We start from the raw sequence: 16,034 nt of genomic DNA, 5'->3' as shown, positions 1-16,034 counted from the left end.
AAGGATCACATATTGCTGGGAGCGAGTAGGCAGGTGGGCGGATGGCAAGTCCTTAGAAAGGAAAGGAATGAAAGGAAGCAGATATGTCACTCATCTAGACATCCGTACGTATATAGTAACTGTAAGTTGCACACTCGCCATGCACAGTATTGCCATTAATGTAATTTCAGATGTCAACAGTGATGTACTCAATATCACAGAACATGCCATGAGTAATATGTTATTACCATTCCCATGCCCCCTGCAGCCCAGCTTTGCACCCAACCAACCCCCCTTGTGGGTACCCAAAACCACCACTATCGCAGCATAAGGTAAGCCATAGGGCTTTTCAGTCCCCGAGTTCTCCAATGGCAGCCACAACATTCCTCTTTATGTTGTCAGCCAATAACAGAGCAAGCTCCCGGTTGACTCGCGGGAGTTTCTCATTTTCACGCAACGAAAGCGGACGACAGACCAAAAAAAAAAAAACATGGCCAATCAGATGGCTGTATTATTTGAAGCTTCATGCATATGGGAAACCCTTGTACTCAACCTTCTATATATCTATACATTTTGAACCTTAATTAACGTTCTGGGTAAAGAGCTATATTTCTGCTAAATTCTGTGTAATTCTGTGCATCTGTTTTTGGATGTTAAAAAAATCCTATGGAAATTGTATGGGGAAATTCAATTTTCAGACCCAGCTTTTTCTTGGCTCCCTCCTGGATGGATCACCCCGAAACGTTTGCAGGATGGAGCAGCGGTGGATTAACTTTTTTGGGGAAAGTTTTGTGAAGATTCATCAAACAGTATAAGTTATTAGCACAGCAAACAATTCATTTTGATGACAACTAGGTTCTAACAGCAGCTACACAGTTGCAACTGCCACTGTGTATCAGAGTGGGGGGGGGGGAGGGTCTGATAAAGGCCATGTGCTAGAGCCTTAACACAATTGCTGTGATATTCTGAATAAATGGAGACAGGCCCACAAGAATAGATACTGCTGATGACCCTGGGAACTGCCTAAGAAAACTTGCACTGAGCAGCATACATTGTGTCCGCACTAACAAAGACTGCCCCTCCACTCCTCTTTCCCTGTTGAAGTTCAGGCTGTCCTAGGGATTCCCTCTGCAGGTGTCGTCGTGGAGGGGTGGAGAGGTCAACCCAGGATGAGCACTTGGTCACCGTCACCTGGGGTTCCTCTCTGGTTGGTTGGGCCACCTGGACTCGGGCCGTAGGCATAGGGTGCAGAGTGGTTAGGAATCACGCTTCTGGAGTGAGGAGGGAGTCTTTCAGAAGAGGTTTCTTCTTCTGTTCTTCTTTGGACAGGGCCGCTGTCCATGGGAGTTCTTGATCCTCTGTGATGCAGGCAGTGCTCTGGATGTTTTTCCGAGGTCGCTGAACCTGCAGGACGCGTCGCTTTTCTTCTGCAGGTTCTTTGAAGCTAAGGCTGGAGTCAAGTCAGTTGTTGCCTCCTTTCCTTCGCTGCTGGGGTTTCCACTAAGCAGCTTCTTGTGAGGTCGTCAGGAATCTGACTAGCCTGGTTCATGGAGCCCTTAAATACAAGATTTAGGGGCGTTTTAGGGGTCAGAGGGCAGTAGCCAATGGCTACTGTCCATGAGGGTGGCTACACCATCCTTGTGCTCACTCCCTTTGGGAAGGGGGGCACATTCCTGTCTCTCTTGGCCCTGATCCTCCAAACCAAGATGGAGGATTCTGCAAGGAGGGGGTCACTTCAGCTCTGGACACCTTAGGGTGCTCCTGGCTGAGGTAATGACTCCTCCTTGTTTTTCTTAATTATCCCTCTGGACTTGCCGCCAAAAGTGGGGGCTTTGTTCCGGGGGCTGGGCATCTCCACTAGCTGGAGTGCCCTGGGGCATTGTAACACGAAGCCTGAGCCTTTGAGGCTCATCGCTAGGTGTTACAGTTCATGCAGGGGGGAGGCGTGAAGCACCTCCAACCGTGCAGACTTTGTTCCTGGCCTCAGAGAGCACAAAGGCTCTCAACCCCATGGGGTCAGAAACTCGGCTCTCAGTGGTAGGCTGGCACAGACCAGTCAGTCTTGCACTGAAGGATTAGGAAAAATATAGGGGCATCTCTAAGATGCCCTCCGTGTGCATTTGTTAATAAATCCAACACTGGCATGAGTGTGGGTTTATTATTCTGAGAAGTTTGATACCATATTTCCCAGTATTCATTTTAGCCATTTTGGAACTGTAGAGTTCATTTTGACAAACTCCCAGACCATATACTTAATATGGCCACACTGTACTTACAATGTCTAAGAATTGACCTAGACAGTGTAGGGGCAGATTGCTAATGCAGCTATGCCCTCACCTGTGGTATAGTGCACCCTGCCTTAGGGCTTTAAGGCCTGCTAGAGGCATGACTTACCTATGCAACAGGCAGTATTTTGTGTGCATGGCATCCTGAGGGGGATGCCATGTCGACTTTGCCTTTTTTTCCCCACCAACACACACAACCTGCAATGGCAGTGTACATGTGTTAGGTGAGGGGTCCCTGAGGGTGGCACAACGCATGCTACAGCCATTAGGGACTTTAACTGGTCACAGGGCCCTTGGTACCACTGGTACCTTTTACAAGGGACTTATCTGTGTGCCAGTGGTGTGCCACTTGTGGAAACAATGGTACATTTTTAGTGAAAGAACACTGGTGCTGGGGGCCTGGTTAGCAGGGTCCAAGCACACATTCAGTCAAGTCAGCATCAATATCAGGCAAAAACGTGGTGGGGGGGGGTAGGTTCAGGGGGGGGACTGCAACAAGGGACATTTTCCTACAGGGAGTCATGGACTATTCGGAGGATCACAATTTCTGTACTTTGATCCTGGGGAGCCTTGATTGGAGAGTGTCTAGGAGAGATTTGTCCCTATTTTAGTCATTCAGGGAACAGGCCCTGATTGAGAAAGGAATTGACCAAGGTGGTCTTTTTGGGGAGTAAGTGTGTGGCAAAAGATTTTATGATAGATCCTGGAATAGTGTCCTGATTATGGTTTGAGGATTCTACTTTGGCGTTTGTAGTGCATCCTGCTCAGAGAATGGAGAGAAAGATGACCATGACTGAATTGTTTTGAACGGTAGAGACTCAACTGTTTCAAGTGAGTCGTTGATGGAAAGCCAAATATGGATGTTTCTAACTTTTTTATGAAATAAATCCACAAAATAACTGCAACGGGCCATGGATGGCTTAGGAGCCGAAGTGATAAGTGATGGCGGGGTTAGTCGATTGTGCAATAGCCTCAAGCAAGCGTTTTGGTCTATTTTTTTTCGGAATTCAAGAGGGCACTAACATGGGAAGGTTTAGGTCTGACGATTTGGTCTTCATATTGTTTTCTCACTTTGTGAAGCTTAGTCAAATTCAGGAAGGATGGTGCTTTTCTCCATACTTTCTCGTATTTTCTGATAAGCTTTCATTCTTCATAAAGCTCCTTAGAGAACCAGGGCCTAGAGGGTTTTGTTCTGGATAATTTGCACTTCAGCTGTGCACATTTATCAATAAGGGATTCCATGCAGGAGCTGAACATGTTGGTGGCCTCGTTGATGTCAGGATAAGGTGTAAACGTAATTAGGGTGGGAAGGGCCATGATGGCAAGTGTGTCAAGGTTGGATGTGTCTCTAAACCATTTTTTCTCTTTATTGGGTTTGCCATAAGTTTTGGTGTAAGAGCTGGTTAGAGAGAACGGGATCAGCATGTGATCAGACCAGTCAACTGGAATGGGGTTGCATGTGTTTAGGTAAGGGGATCTGGAGATTATCAGAACCAGAATGGTGCCTTTGTGGTGTGTAGGTTTATGGCAGTGTTGTTGGAGATAGGTGGCATTGAGAAAGGATGTGTCTACATAACTATTGTCCACGTCTCTCAAGTGGATGTTGAAGTCACCAAGGAAGATATTGTTGTCAGAGCTGGTAAGGTGAGAGGTGAAGAAATCTATGCATTCCTCAATAAAGGTGTTGCTTTGACCTGTTGTATGGTAAACCACATTCAATCTGAGGTTGGAAGTAGTGGATGTGGACAGTTCCACCAACAAGCTTTCGAACAACTGAAAGTGAGTCACTGGGAGGGTTCGGCATAGCAGAGAGTTACGGTGAATGAGTGCGAGACCTCCACCGTGTATCTTCTCAGTCGCACTGCAAAATGGAGTAGCTGGGAGGAAGAAGGTGGTCAATAGCATGGTTAGATGAGGCGCTGAGCCATGTTTTCGCGAGGATCAGGAAGTCAAGATTATGGGTCAGGATCTAGTCTGACAGCTAAAGACAACGACTGACTGCAGATCGACAATTGTGTAGCATGTAGTTCACGTGAAGCTGTTGTCTTTCCGACTTGGCTGATCCAGGAGGGTAGTTGGGATTTGTATCAAGTTACGAGAGGATGAGCATGCACTGGAGTGGCGTGTGTGTTTTAATGCGATCCAAATTATAGTGGAAATCGGACAGGTCCCTATGGGGAAGAGGGAGGGGGTAGCAGAATTTGAAGCTGCATACCTTTATGAGATGGAAAAGGTCTGAGCTGTCAAGGGGAGGTTGTGTTTATTTGGGTCTGGTTAGGCGTCTGTCTCTCAGTATGCTGGAAAGGTGTGGGTGGAGGGCCCGCAGGGGGTGATGAGGATAGGAGTGGCAGGAAGTCGAGTGTCGCTAAGTTGGAATAAACCCAAGAGGATGTACATTCTTCAAGAGGTGTGAGAACAAGGAAAGGAGCTTTCTGAAAAGAGGACAGTGGCGTTCAGTAATTGTGGGAGGACTGGGGTGAACTGTCATGGATGGACTCTGTGGGGTTGAGGTGCAAGAGGGGGAAGGTGGATATTGGTGTCTGGCGTTTGGAGATGTTGGGGCAGGAGGTGAAAAAAGAAGGGGAGTGGGGACTTGTGGGCGGACTGTGGTGAGGAAAGAGGGATGGTGACGTCACCAGGAGTGGGAGATAATGGTTTCTGGAAGGTTGGAAAATAAAGGTGTGGAGAGGGTTTGTGGGAGGGATGTTTACGGTCTGGAATAGGTGCTGAGCAATGTGTTGTGGGGGGCATAACAGATTGTAGGAGAGTTTGGGTGAGAGAAGTTGTCTGGGTGGATTGGAAGAGGAGGAAATCAAGGATCTTATGGGTGGAAGGAGAGGGGGAACATGGAGGATCATAGGAGGGCCTGAGGGTGAGATAGATTAAGTCGATTGTGTTGTTGAATTGGAACATGATCTTCCCATGGTTGTAACAGATATAGAAAGGTTGTCCAAGAGGCCAAAAGGGGAGCAGCAATTGAGTTAGAGAGAGAACAGGATGGGAGAAAACTGCGTAAGGATCTGATCCATGGGTCAGTATTGCGTGTGAAGAGAAGGAAGTCGGTTTTAAGGGAACCTTTGCGTTGGCAGTGGTATTGGTCTGCGAAGAGGGTCTCCAGGAAGTCATTCTCAAGGTCCTGTGTTTCAAGTTTTTCATTGCGTGCTGAAACTAGGACGGGACCCATTGGATGTGAAGGTGTGCCGATCACTGTTCCTCTTAAATTAAGAATACAACATTTTAGGGAAATTATTAGCAAACATGTTTGCACCGCTGACTCAAACTCTTGTTCACCTAGACCAAAACAGGTTGATTTGAGGGAGGACTACTCATACTGATTAATTTTTCATATACTAGATAGGACTCAGAGATTACATTCAATGTCAAGGGTGGCCCTATTAGATACATAGAAGGTGTGTGATACTCTGCTATGGCCCTTCTTATTTTAGGTGCTCAGTAAACTGGGGATCGGGTAATTTATTTGAGGTGGGAGCGATTGTCATACTCATGTCCAAAAGTAAGGATGCCTACCAGAGGAGTTTTCTCCAAACACTGCACCATTTTTAGAAGCACATGACAGGGCTTACCTTTATTTTGGCATTGACCTAAGAGTGTTAGGTCTGTAGCCAGAGCTCCTGTTCTAGTGTCTGTTGAAGTTCAAGGAACTTGGCAGGCATTACGACTAGAACATATGGGCTGCCGCTGGGATAACAATGATGGGTGATTTATTCTCGGGAGGGAGTGTAAACAACATCTGATACTACACGTAAGAAAATTCTGATGAGGCAGGCCAGTTTGTGACACATGCAGCCCTCTTATCCACAATAAGATTAACTTGGACTAATGTCATCAAAGAGACCCCCTTGGTCTAACATACTGTACATACCCTTGGTAACTGTACACATGCAGTCACAATTTTAAATGCATCAATGTCTCCTACATTTCAAGTTGACAATAAGTGGGCAAAGAATGCATGGGAAGGATCATCAGGGGAGAAGTTAACAGATGTAGTTTCGGAGAAAATACTAGAACATGCACATCCAATATACTTTTCCCCTTATAGGATAGCTCAAATGTATCCAATGAGCAGCTGACAACTGCCCAAGATGCTTGCAGGCACAAGCACCTTTCTTCCATGTCATATGAATGAACGTACACACGGGATAACAGAAAAGAGATCTTAACAATAATAAACAAGCATTGACAAAGCCAATATGTCTGGTGTTGGCTGCTAGCCTTCAGGAAATTTGTGTTTTGTTATGTCCTCATCAATCTAAAAAAATAATTTGCTACAGACAGAAAGTTAAAAAAAAAAAAAAATTAAACACACACATTACCATAGTACTACTTTGAATGTAGATGGGTTCGTTGTGAAAGGACACCATATTGTAACTCTCAGTGAAGTCAACCAGTGGCTGAAGTGTTCTTATACATTACCCCTTAATGCTTGCTGGAGTGGATGGAAGAAGAATGTGAATGACACTAATCACAGACTAATGGATGTGACATGGTTGAAAACCCAAATAAGTAACTATGTTATACACAAATGTTTAGTAAAACTAAAAGGCCTTGGCTTACACAGACCTAAAAATGTCAATCAGTGTGGCATTGGCTGCAAACTTCTTGCCTTTAAGAAAGAAAAAAAAAAGAAAGCAAGAATGAAGGCAAGAAAGGAAGAAGGCAAGAAAAAAAACAAGAAAGAAAGAATCAATAAAAAAAGGCAAGAAAGAAAGAAAGAAGGCAAGAGAGAAAGAAAGAGAAAAGGTATTGGATTTGACCCTCTGCAGGATTACACCCAAACTTTTTGCCTTCACCCCTCCTGTTTTCTGAGTTTTGTATTTGTTGGCATTAGGACTGTGCACTTTATCTCTGCTAGCTGGTGCTAAAGTGCATGTGCTCTCTCTTTTGAACATGGTGAAAATGGCTTATACCCAATTGCCACATTTACATGTACCCAAGGCCTGTACATTAAATGCTCTTAGTGGGCCTGCATTACTTATAGCACCACCCACTAAAGTACTCTTTTAAAACCTGCCCTCAGCCTGCCACTGCAACCTGTGTGCAGTTTTAAACTCCCCATTCAACCTGGCAAAATGAACCTTTTGCCAGGACTATACCTCCTTTTTATACACATAAGTCACCCTTAACATAGTACCTAAATAGCCTCTAGGGCAGGATGCACTGAATGTAAAGGGCATGATATGTGTTTTTAAGGTTTACCTGTCCTGGTAGTATATAACTCCTTAATTTGTTTTTCACTACTGTGAGGCCTACTTCTTTCCACAGGATAACATTGGGTTGCCCTATTACATTTAATAAGTGCTAACATTTAATTGGGAACAAGTATAAATGTCATGTTTGGTCTTAAAAGAATTATAGGCTAAAATTCTCTTTAGTTGTAAAGACAGATTGTAAGTCACAATCCTGAAAATGCCACTTTTAGAGAGTTGTTATTTTCTTGTGCTAACCATTTGGTGATGCAGCCTGTGTCTTGGGTCATATGGCTATGATTAGCTGGCAATTGGCCTTTGAGTGTTCCTCCCAGACAGCGAGGCCTAGGGACTAGGTGTTGGCAGGATGGTGGAGCAGAACCATTTCCTGCTTTATTTACATTTCTAAGGGCTGCCTCCACCACACTCACAAATGAACTTAACATCAGCCTTTTGTCACCCTAGACCACTTGGAACCTGGGCATTGGAAGGAAATGTCCAGGGCCAGATGGTTTGGGGGACAGGGGTGATAGCCTATGAATATTGGACACTCAGACCAACTCTTCAGTACACTTCTGGACCTGCAGAGGACCTGTAAGAGGACTGCTTTGTATTTCAGAGGCCTGTCCTGCTGCTTAAGACTTGCTTTGTCCCACGGAGGACTGACCTGCTGCTACCAGAGGACTGTGCTGCTTCTTGAGGCCTGTCCTGCTGCTTAAGACTTGCTTTGTCCCACGGAGGACTGACCTGCTGCTACCAGAGGACTGTGCTGCTTCTTGAGGCCTGCCTTGCTGCCTCATCCGAGGACTACCAGAGTGACTCCAAGGGCTAGTTGGCTGGCCCCCTTGACCTAATCCAATAGCCGTGGCCCAGAGTCTTTCAGGTGGTGTTAGATGTCTTATAAGATAGCACTTTTACTCACTCTTTGGGCAAAACAAGACATATAAAGATAGTTCATGAATTTAAATGACTCCTGCAAATAACAATACCCAAATTCTTGACAATTCATGTTATATTTGAGTCCCCATGGGCAGCATTCATGATTAGATTGGATCTATAGTTCCACTAATCCACTGATGAGGGCATTACTTAGATGAAATTCTACAGCATGTTTACATTATGATGTGGCTTACATAAACACATTTTTATTTTCCAACACTTATTATAATTATCACAATGTATCCACACCTAGCAAGACACATTTGTCTCATACCCCATACTATACATATAACTCAGATTCTATACTGTGTTTTTATGCTTTACAGCTAGGTTTTTTTTTCTTTCGAAACACAGCTGGGTGTTTGCATTGATAGGCTCAGCATCTCTCCCTGTTGTATAAGATTTGTGTTTCCGCCATTCCTTACATATGACTCAACATACTCCCTGGCTAACATATGGAGGAATTTAGGCATATGCTTCAGACATTGCTATGACACGGCATGGAGTGTAGGCAGATTTCCATAAGTAATTCTATGTCCGAATTGTTAAGCAAGGACTGCAATCCCCATTTAAGGCTATGGAATGGGCATTAATAAAATTATACTCACAAGCAGCTCCTGAAGAGTCATGGGCTCAGGCTCAGACGGTGCATAGCAGAAAGTGCAGCAAAATGTATAAAGATCTAATCTGAGGTGTGCAGCATTCTTAGTGGTGGGTTGTGGGGGAAGAAATTCAGAAAATTCACATTAGCAGATGACTAAACAATGTGCATAGCAGTTACTGATACAGGGTCCACTGGCATGGTGTCCAGCATGGACTTGCTGTGGATGGGGGCAGGTGGGTTTGCCCTCGGCACACTCACTGACAGACAGTGCAGACTTACAATCGTGCTAAAAACTGAACTGGCTCCCCTTGCCTTCCTGCACCATCTTCAAGAACAGCACCATACCTTACAAAGGCATTAAAACCTCCAACTCTGCCTATCGGGCTCACAAGTTTACAATCTTTGTTGGCTCACAGCACACATGCAGCTATGACCATATTAGACTTGAGACAAAATGCGCAAAACAGAAAAAATAAGGCAATATGCCTTTTCCATCTATGGGTCCAAGATCTGCAATAAAATCTATGTAACCATCAGAACAGACTTAAACCTCCTCCAATTCAGAAAAGAGTTGAAGACTCACCTCTTTAAAGTACACTACATCACAATACAGTAAGAGTCCATAAACCAGGCACCTCTCAAATCATTTGTTGTATGCATCCTTTCCTTTAACCATGTACAACGCTCCAGTGCCTCTGGCTAGGATTGTGACATACAAATACATACATACAAACAGACAGAAATGGAATGGGTAAGGGGAGAGGTGTGCCATGCACTCCCCTTAAAAATGATGAAACAAAACCTAGGAGAGTAAAAACAGATCCAGACCAATAGAAAAGATGAAACTAAAACAACAAACAACAATGACAGCAGTCTTGCTAACAGTCCTGACACACCAACAAACAGCGTGGTGCTCACTGTCTAAGCTCATGGTCTAATTTCTATTAGTCCAACTACTGGGTAGCTTTGGTGTCATAAGCTTCCAAGCATAAGTAGACTCATTGCGGGACATATATAAATTATAAAGTATTCCTTATAGGTGGATTATAGTAAGTACCACCTACTAATATTACAGTAGCACAGTAATGGTATCACCTATAGCCAGTGATTTAGATCTGCTGAGGAAAATAACTTGTTAATTATGGATTCATTATTATTTATGTTTTTTCTATTAAACTATTTCTATATTTTGCAATAGTTTCTTTGTAGTAAGGTTCACATTTTGTGAAAGTTATGAAGTGAAATTTGAGCAAAAAAAAAAACTACAAAAAATAACAGGCCTTATTATATGAACTCAGGATTAGGATCAACATCCCCCATTTCTCCCAGGAGCGCTCCAACCCTGCTCCAATTTACAAAAAAGATCAATACACACTTCCTTAGAGAACACTTTCAGATTCTGCTTCAATCACTATTTGAACATGGAAATCCCTCAGCTGCCTTTCGGCTAGGTTTATGCTACATAAAATACCACAAACACACATTCATAGCTAGTAAAATATGAAAGCTTTGTGATATATGTGCATATTAATAGTGACTCAAAATAAACTTTTGTTCCTCACCTAAAAGAGACCAAGGTATTGCCTGTACTACGTTAGGAGTATGTTTTAAGAATACACCATACATATAATTATCATTAAATATTGGAATCATTTTACTTACCCTGGGTTATAAAGCATGGCAGTGGAGAGGTTCTCACAAGATTTTGAAAGGTCTGTCATTGATAAACTAAATGAAGTAAGCAGCCCACTCTGTAGAAAAAATGATAGATGAAAATGCAAACCTCTTGCAGTGCAAACCGAAGTTACATTTCGATATTTGAAATGCATACATTTTATGTACATTCATTTTCTCTAGCTGGAATTTATATATTCTTGCAAAATGTACTGTATGGTGAACCAATTTCATAGGACAAACACACGCCACTCATCAACTTTTCCTAGTAACAAAAATCTCTAAAATCAATCTAACTAAAGAAGATATGGTTACAAGACATAACTGCATTTACTACATTACACAAATACAAAAAACATTTCTGCTGACGTTCAACTCACACCATATTTTGTCTAGTTAGAGCTACATGGTGAAGAGGGCAAAGCTCCCTGAAGGAGTCTGGCTAAGAGCTACATTATGGCATATGATGAAGTCCCTTGTAGGTGCACTTTCTAGACACCCCTGCAGCACTTACACGTCAACACCCTTAAAAGTGAGGGTGCAACGTATTTTCTTCCACAAAGTGTTACACTGTGTCTATTGCCTACATTGAGTTCAATGGCCAATCAGCACATTGATTGACAAACAAATCCCTGCTTCTATTAGGTGTGACCTCCACACCAATGGCATACTAGGCACAGAGTTGCAGTAACTTAGTGTGATGAACAGAATCTTTGTAGCATGGCAGGCTAAGGAAGTCATGCTGGCACTACCAATACACTGGCAAACCTTGCAGTGACACATCCACTAGAATAGGTGTTAACCCAGGGAGGAGGGACATCTGCCTGATGAGATGGAACATTGCAAGTAAGAGTGCAACCACCAGTCTAAAAGTCTGTGATGTAACAAGATGGAAATCTTAGACACCTAAATAAATTTAATAGAGTAATCCATTCCTGAATGAAGATTTGGCAAACAATAGCAGGCATATTGCCACCTGATTGGTACAAACGTCAAGTGAGACCCCTTTATCCATATTCCAATTGATCAATTCCGAATGGAAGTTTAAGAAATTTAAAGATGCTACTTTTTTAATCAGATAGCACATTCCTGAGTTTTTACAATAGCATTACCTCCATTAGCAGCCCCTACTTATGAAAATGGGATTTATCTGCACGCATGTTTAGCTAACGAAAAAGTTAACTTACTTTTGGTAATTAAATATCTGGTGGAGGCATATTCTAGTTGCAGATTCCTTACCTTAGAATTTCCCCCAGGCGTCAGACTGGATCTGGCTATTTCTCTTTAAGTAGAACTCTTGTGTGACGTCAACCGGCATCGGTCGACTGCGCATCTGTAGTTGGCACCGTAATTGCTATGATGATGTCGCAATTGTTCATAGGCACCACCCTGACGCGCTGACGTCAGTTTCTTTTCACAACATTCCACGCTAGAAGGTCAGAGCCATGAGGAACAGAGATTGACGCGCCAGGACTAGGGTCCTGAAAGGGAGTCTCTGTCCCTAGAAATCAGTTCGCAGAGCGGAGAGGACGGGTAGTTCGGTAAGGAATCTAGGAATCTATAACTAGAATATGTCTCTACCAGATAATTCACTGCCGAAGGTAAGTAACTTGTTCATCTGATAGAGACTTCTAGTTGCAGATTCCTTACCTGAGAATAGATACCCAGGCAATACCATCTCGGAGGTCGGTCTGCGAACCAAGATCATACTAGGAAGTCCTGCGGACCAGACTGTCCAGGCAGTAGTGTTTGGTGAACATGTGCAGGGATGCTCATGTTACTGCCTGGCAGTTGCCCAGGATTGGAACTCCTTGTGCTAACCCAGTGGTTGTAGCTGTTGCTCTGGTGAAGTGAGCAAGCATTTCCTTAGGGGGTTGCCTCTTAACCAAAGCATAGCACATTTTGAAGCAGAGAAAAACCCATCTGGAGATGGTTCTCTACTGCACCGCCCATCCTTTCTTTGCACCCACAAAGAGTTGATTGTCCAACCAGAAGTCTTTGGTACGACTGAGGTAGAACCACAACGCTCTTTTTGGATCCAGATTATGGAGTCTCTCCTCCTTACGAGAAGCATGTGGGGGTGCCTAAAAAGTAGGCAAGGTGATGGATTGGCCTACATGAAGGAGCCTGACCACTTTAGGAAGGAAGCACCACTTTGTCAGGATGGACAGAGATGGCTTCCAAGAAAGAGCTTGTAGCTCACTTACTCTACGTGCAGAAGTGATGGCCACAAGGAAGACCGTTTTCAAGGTGAGAAGCCGAAGAGGACAATTATGAAGAGCCTGAAAAGAAGCACACATGAAGAAAGTAAGGACCAGGTTCAAATTCCACTAGGAGATTATGAATGGGGTAGGTGAAAACATATGGGTGAGACCTTTGAGGAATCTCACAACAATGGGAGATTTAAACAAGGAAGGTTGACAAGGAAGTGTGAGGAAGGCAGAGATTGCAGACAGATAACCCTTAAGGATGCCCAAAGCAGAGCCCTGCTGGGCAAGCAAGAGGATTAACAAAAGAACCTCAGGCTGAGGCGCAGAAAGGGCATCAACAGTTTGTTGGTACACCATGCCACAAACTTACGCGAATGACAAGCGCATACCGTTTTGGTGGAGGGACGCCTGGCTGCCAAGATAACATCATAGACTTCGGGTGGATGGTCAAAAGCTGTCAACTGCTGCCGTTTGGGTGGAGAACCCTCCCCTGGTGCTGAAACAGAAGATCTTCTGAAAGAGACAGTCCAAGTGGAGGATCGATGGTCATTCTCAGAAGCTCAGGATACCATACTCTCTGTGCCCAGTCTGCAGCCACAAGAATTACTTGGGCCCAGTCGTTCTTGATCTTCTTGAAAACTCTAGGCAGACGTGGTACTGGCAGAAAGGCATACAGGAGACTTGAGTTCCACTCGAGACAAAAAGCATTGCCAAGCGAGTGCAGCATTGAAAACTCCAACATGCTGACATTGTGAGTTCTCTGCGGAAGCAAACAGATCTAAACAAGACTCTCCCAACTGCTGAAAGAGACCTTGTGCCACCTACGGATGGAGATGGCATTCATGATCGACCATGCATTGACGGCTGAGTTCATCTGCTCTGGCACTGAGAGTCCGCCAGATATTGAACCACCAGGGATGAGCCCTGACGTTCTAGCCATGTCCAGAGACGCAGGGCCTCTGGACAAAAGGTCCACGACCCCACCCTGCCCTGCTTGTTGCAATACCACATGGCGGTGGAGGTATCCATGAGCACTTGCACCACTTTCAGTTTTGCAAGAGGGAAGGAATGTGCAGATCTTGCGCAGTTCCCTCTGAGATCTGGACCATGCTGGATAGATACCCCATATGCTGCACCCACTGGAATTTCGGGTCCCTCCTGCAGAGCCTGCATATGCCATAAAGTATGTGTGACCAGCAGGCGGCCAGGAGGCCCAGCAGCCTCAGAGTCATCCTCACCAAAATCCAGGATAGAGGCTGAAACATCGGTATCACAACCTGAATATATAGGCATAAAAATGCACTGTGTCCAGAACAGCTCTGATGAAAGGGAATGTCTGAGAGGGTGTCAGGAGTGACTTTGGCACATTTATAGTGAACCCCAGTGAACGCAGGAGGCTCGCCGTAGTCTAGAGGAGGGAGACGACAGCCTGGGGAGAACCTGCCATCAACAGCCAGTCATCGAGGTAGGGGAAGACTGAAACCCCTTGCCGGCACAGATGAGCTGCGACCACCGCCATCACTTTCGGGAACACCTCAGGGGTGCTAGTAATGCCGAAGGGGAGCAGGGGGAACTGAAAGTGCTTGTGACCTACCACGATCAGCATGTAACGTCTCTGGGCAGGCAGGACTAGGATATGAAATAAGCATCCTGCAAGTCAAACGCTGCCATCCTGTCTACTGGGTAGGGGGCAGAGAAAACCTGAGCAAGTGTAAGTATTTTGAATTTGAACTTCTTCTTCAGGAAGAGATTGAGGGACCCAAGGTCTAGAGTAGGGCGGAGGCCCTTGCCCTTTTTGGGCACCAGAAAGTAGTGGGAATAACAAACTAATTTTGGCTCAGAGAGCCTCTCTATGGCTCCCGTGGTCAAGAGAGCCATAACCTCCTCACAAAGAAGGGCCAAGTGATCCTCAGTCATCCGATTGTAGGATGGTTTTATGGATAGAGGGATAGTCTTGAAGGGGAGGGAGTAGCCCTTTCAGACTATCTGCAAAACCCATCTATCTGATGTGATGGACTACCAGCAGAGCAGATGATGGCGAACCCTGCCTCCAAACGGTCCCTGGTGGGGAATCGTCAGACTAGAAGGTTTGGAAGCAGCTGCAGAGGGTTGGGGGCGGGCGGTGGACTGACCAGACCGCTGGCTCCCTGTTCCACCAGGATGGTGGCTCCCTGTTCCACGAGGATGGTGGATCCCCGTCCACGCAGAGGGTGGGCAGCATTCGTGGCACAGTGGCTGGAGGGAAACCGAAGTGGTGGGGTGCCATTTCAATAGCCACAAAAGGGGCACGAGAAGCCTTGAAGCACTTGAGCCGAGTCTGCTTTGCCTTTGAAGAGAAGGATGCCATCAAAGGGCATGTCCATTAGGGGAGATTGGACATTCCCCGAAAAGCCACATGCTCTTAGCCAGGTGTGGCGCCTCAGGGCCAACGTCGAAGCAACCGCTCTGCCCAGTGAGTCGGTCGTGTCCACTCCACATCGGATTGTGAATTTTGCTCTGCCCCTCCCATCAGCAACAGATTGAGAGAGTTCAGCTCGGAAATCCTCCGGGACCTGTGGCAGCACTTGCTTAACCGTATCCTATAGAGTATGGGTATAGCGGGCCAAAAGGCATGCAGTGTTCACGAACCCTACTGTCAGACTGGAGGATGAAAACATCTTCTTCCCAAGCTGGTCTATCCTCTTAGATTTCGTATCGGGGGTGTGGAAGGGAACGCACCCTGGAACTTAAAGGCTTGGATAACCAAGCTCTCAGGGGTGGTGTATTGTGTCAGGAACACTGGGTGAGTTAGAGCAGGTTGATGGCGGCGGGCAATAGTCCTGTTCACAGGTGCCCCTCTGCTTGGTTTGGGCCAGGTACCCAGCAGGACATTGGTACGGGATTCATTGAAGGGCAAAAGAGGTTCAGAGGATAAAGCACCGGGCTGAAGTGCATCTGTCAGGAAGTTAGCCCTGACTTTCACCAAAGGCAGCTCGAGGCCCAGGACCACCATGGAATAGGTCACTCCCTCCTCCGTAGCCACAGTAGGGGGGAAAGCATGCTAGTGCCTCCTCCGTAGTCACATTAAAGGGGAGAAAGCATGCCAGTGTCTAAAGAAGTATCCAGACCACTGGCTTCAATCAGGTCCATCCGCCAG

At 45.3% G+C, this 16,034-nt stretch overlaps 1 protein-coding gene across 2 annotated transcripts in view; it reads right to left on the bottom strand.

The window, feature by feature from the left end:
* Nucleotides 1-16,034, bottom strand: part of KIF16B (kinesin family member 16B) — a 1,953,564-nt gene that overhangs the window by 1,027,585 nt on the left and 909,945 nt on the right. For both annotated transcript variants that reach the window (XM_069234094.1, XM_069234093.1), the window contains exon 17: nt 10,677-10,765. In XM_069234094.1, the coding sequence (XP_069090195.1) occupies nt 10,677-10,765 (89 nt within the window). The remainder of the gene's footprint in view (nt 1-10,676; nt 10,766-16,034) is intronic.

Source organism: Pleurodeles waltl, chromosome 5 (genome assembly GCF_031143425.1).
Source record: "Pleurodeles waltl isolate 20211129_DDA chromosome 5, aPleWal1.hap1.20221129, whole genome shotgun sequence".
Taxonomy (NCBI): domain Eukaryota; kingdom Metazoa; phylum Chordata; class Amphibia; order Caudata; family Salamandridae; genus Pleurodeles; species Pleurodeles waltl.
Note: the sequence above shows the minus strand (reverse complement) of the source record. Positions and strands in the feature narration are given on the sequence as shown.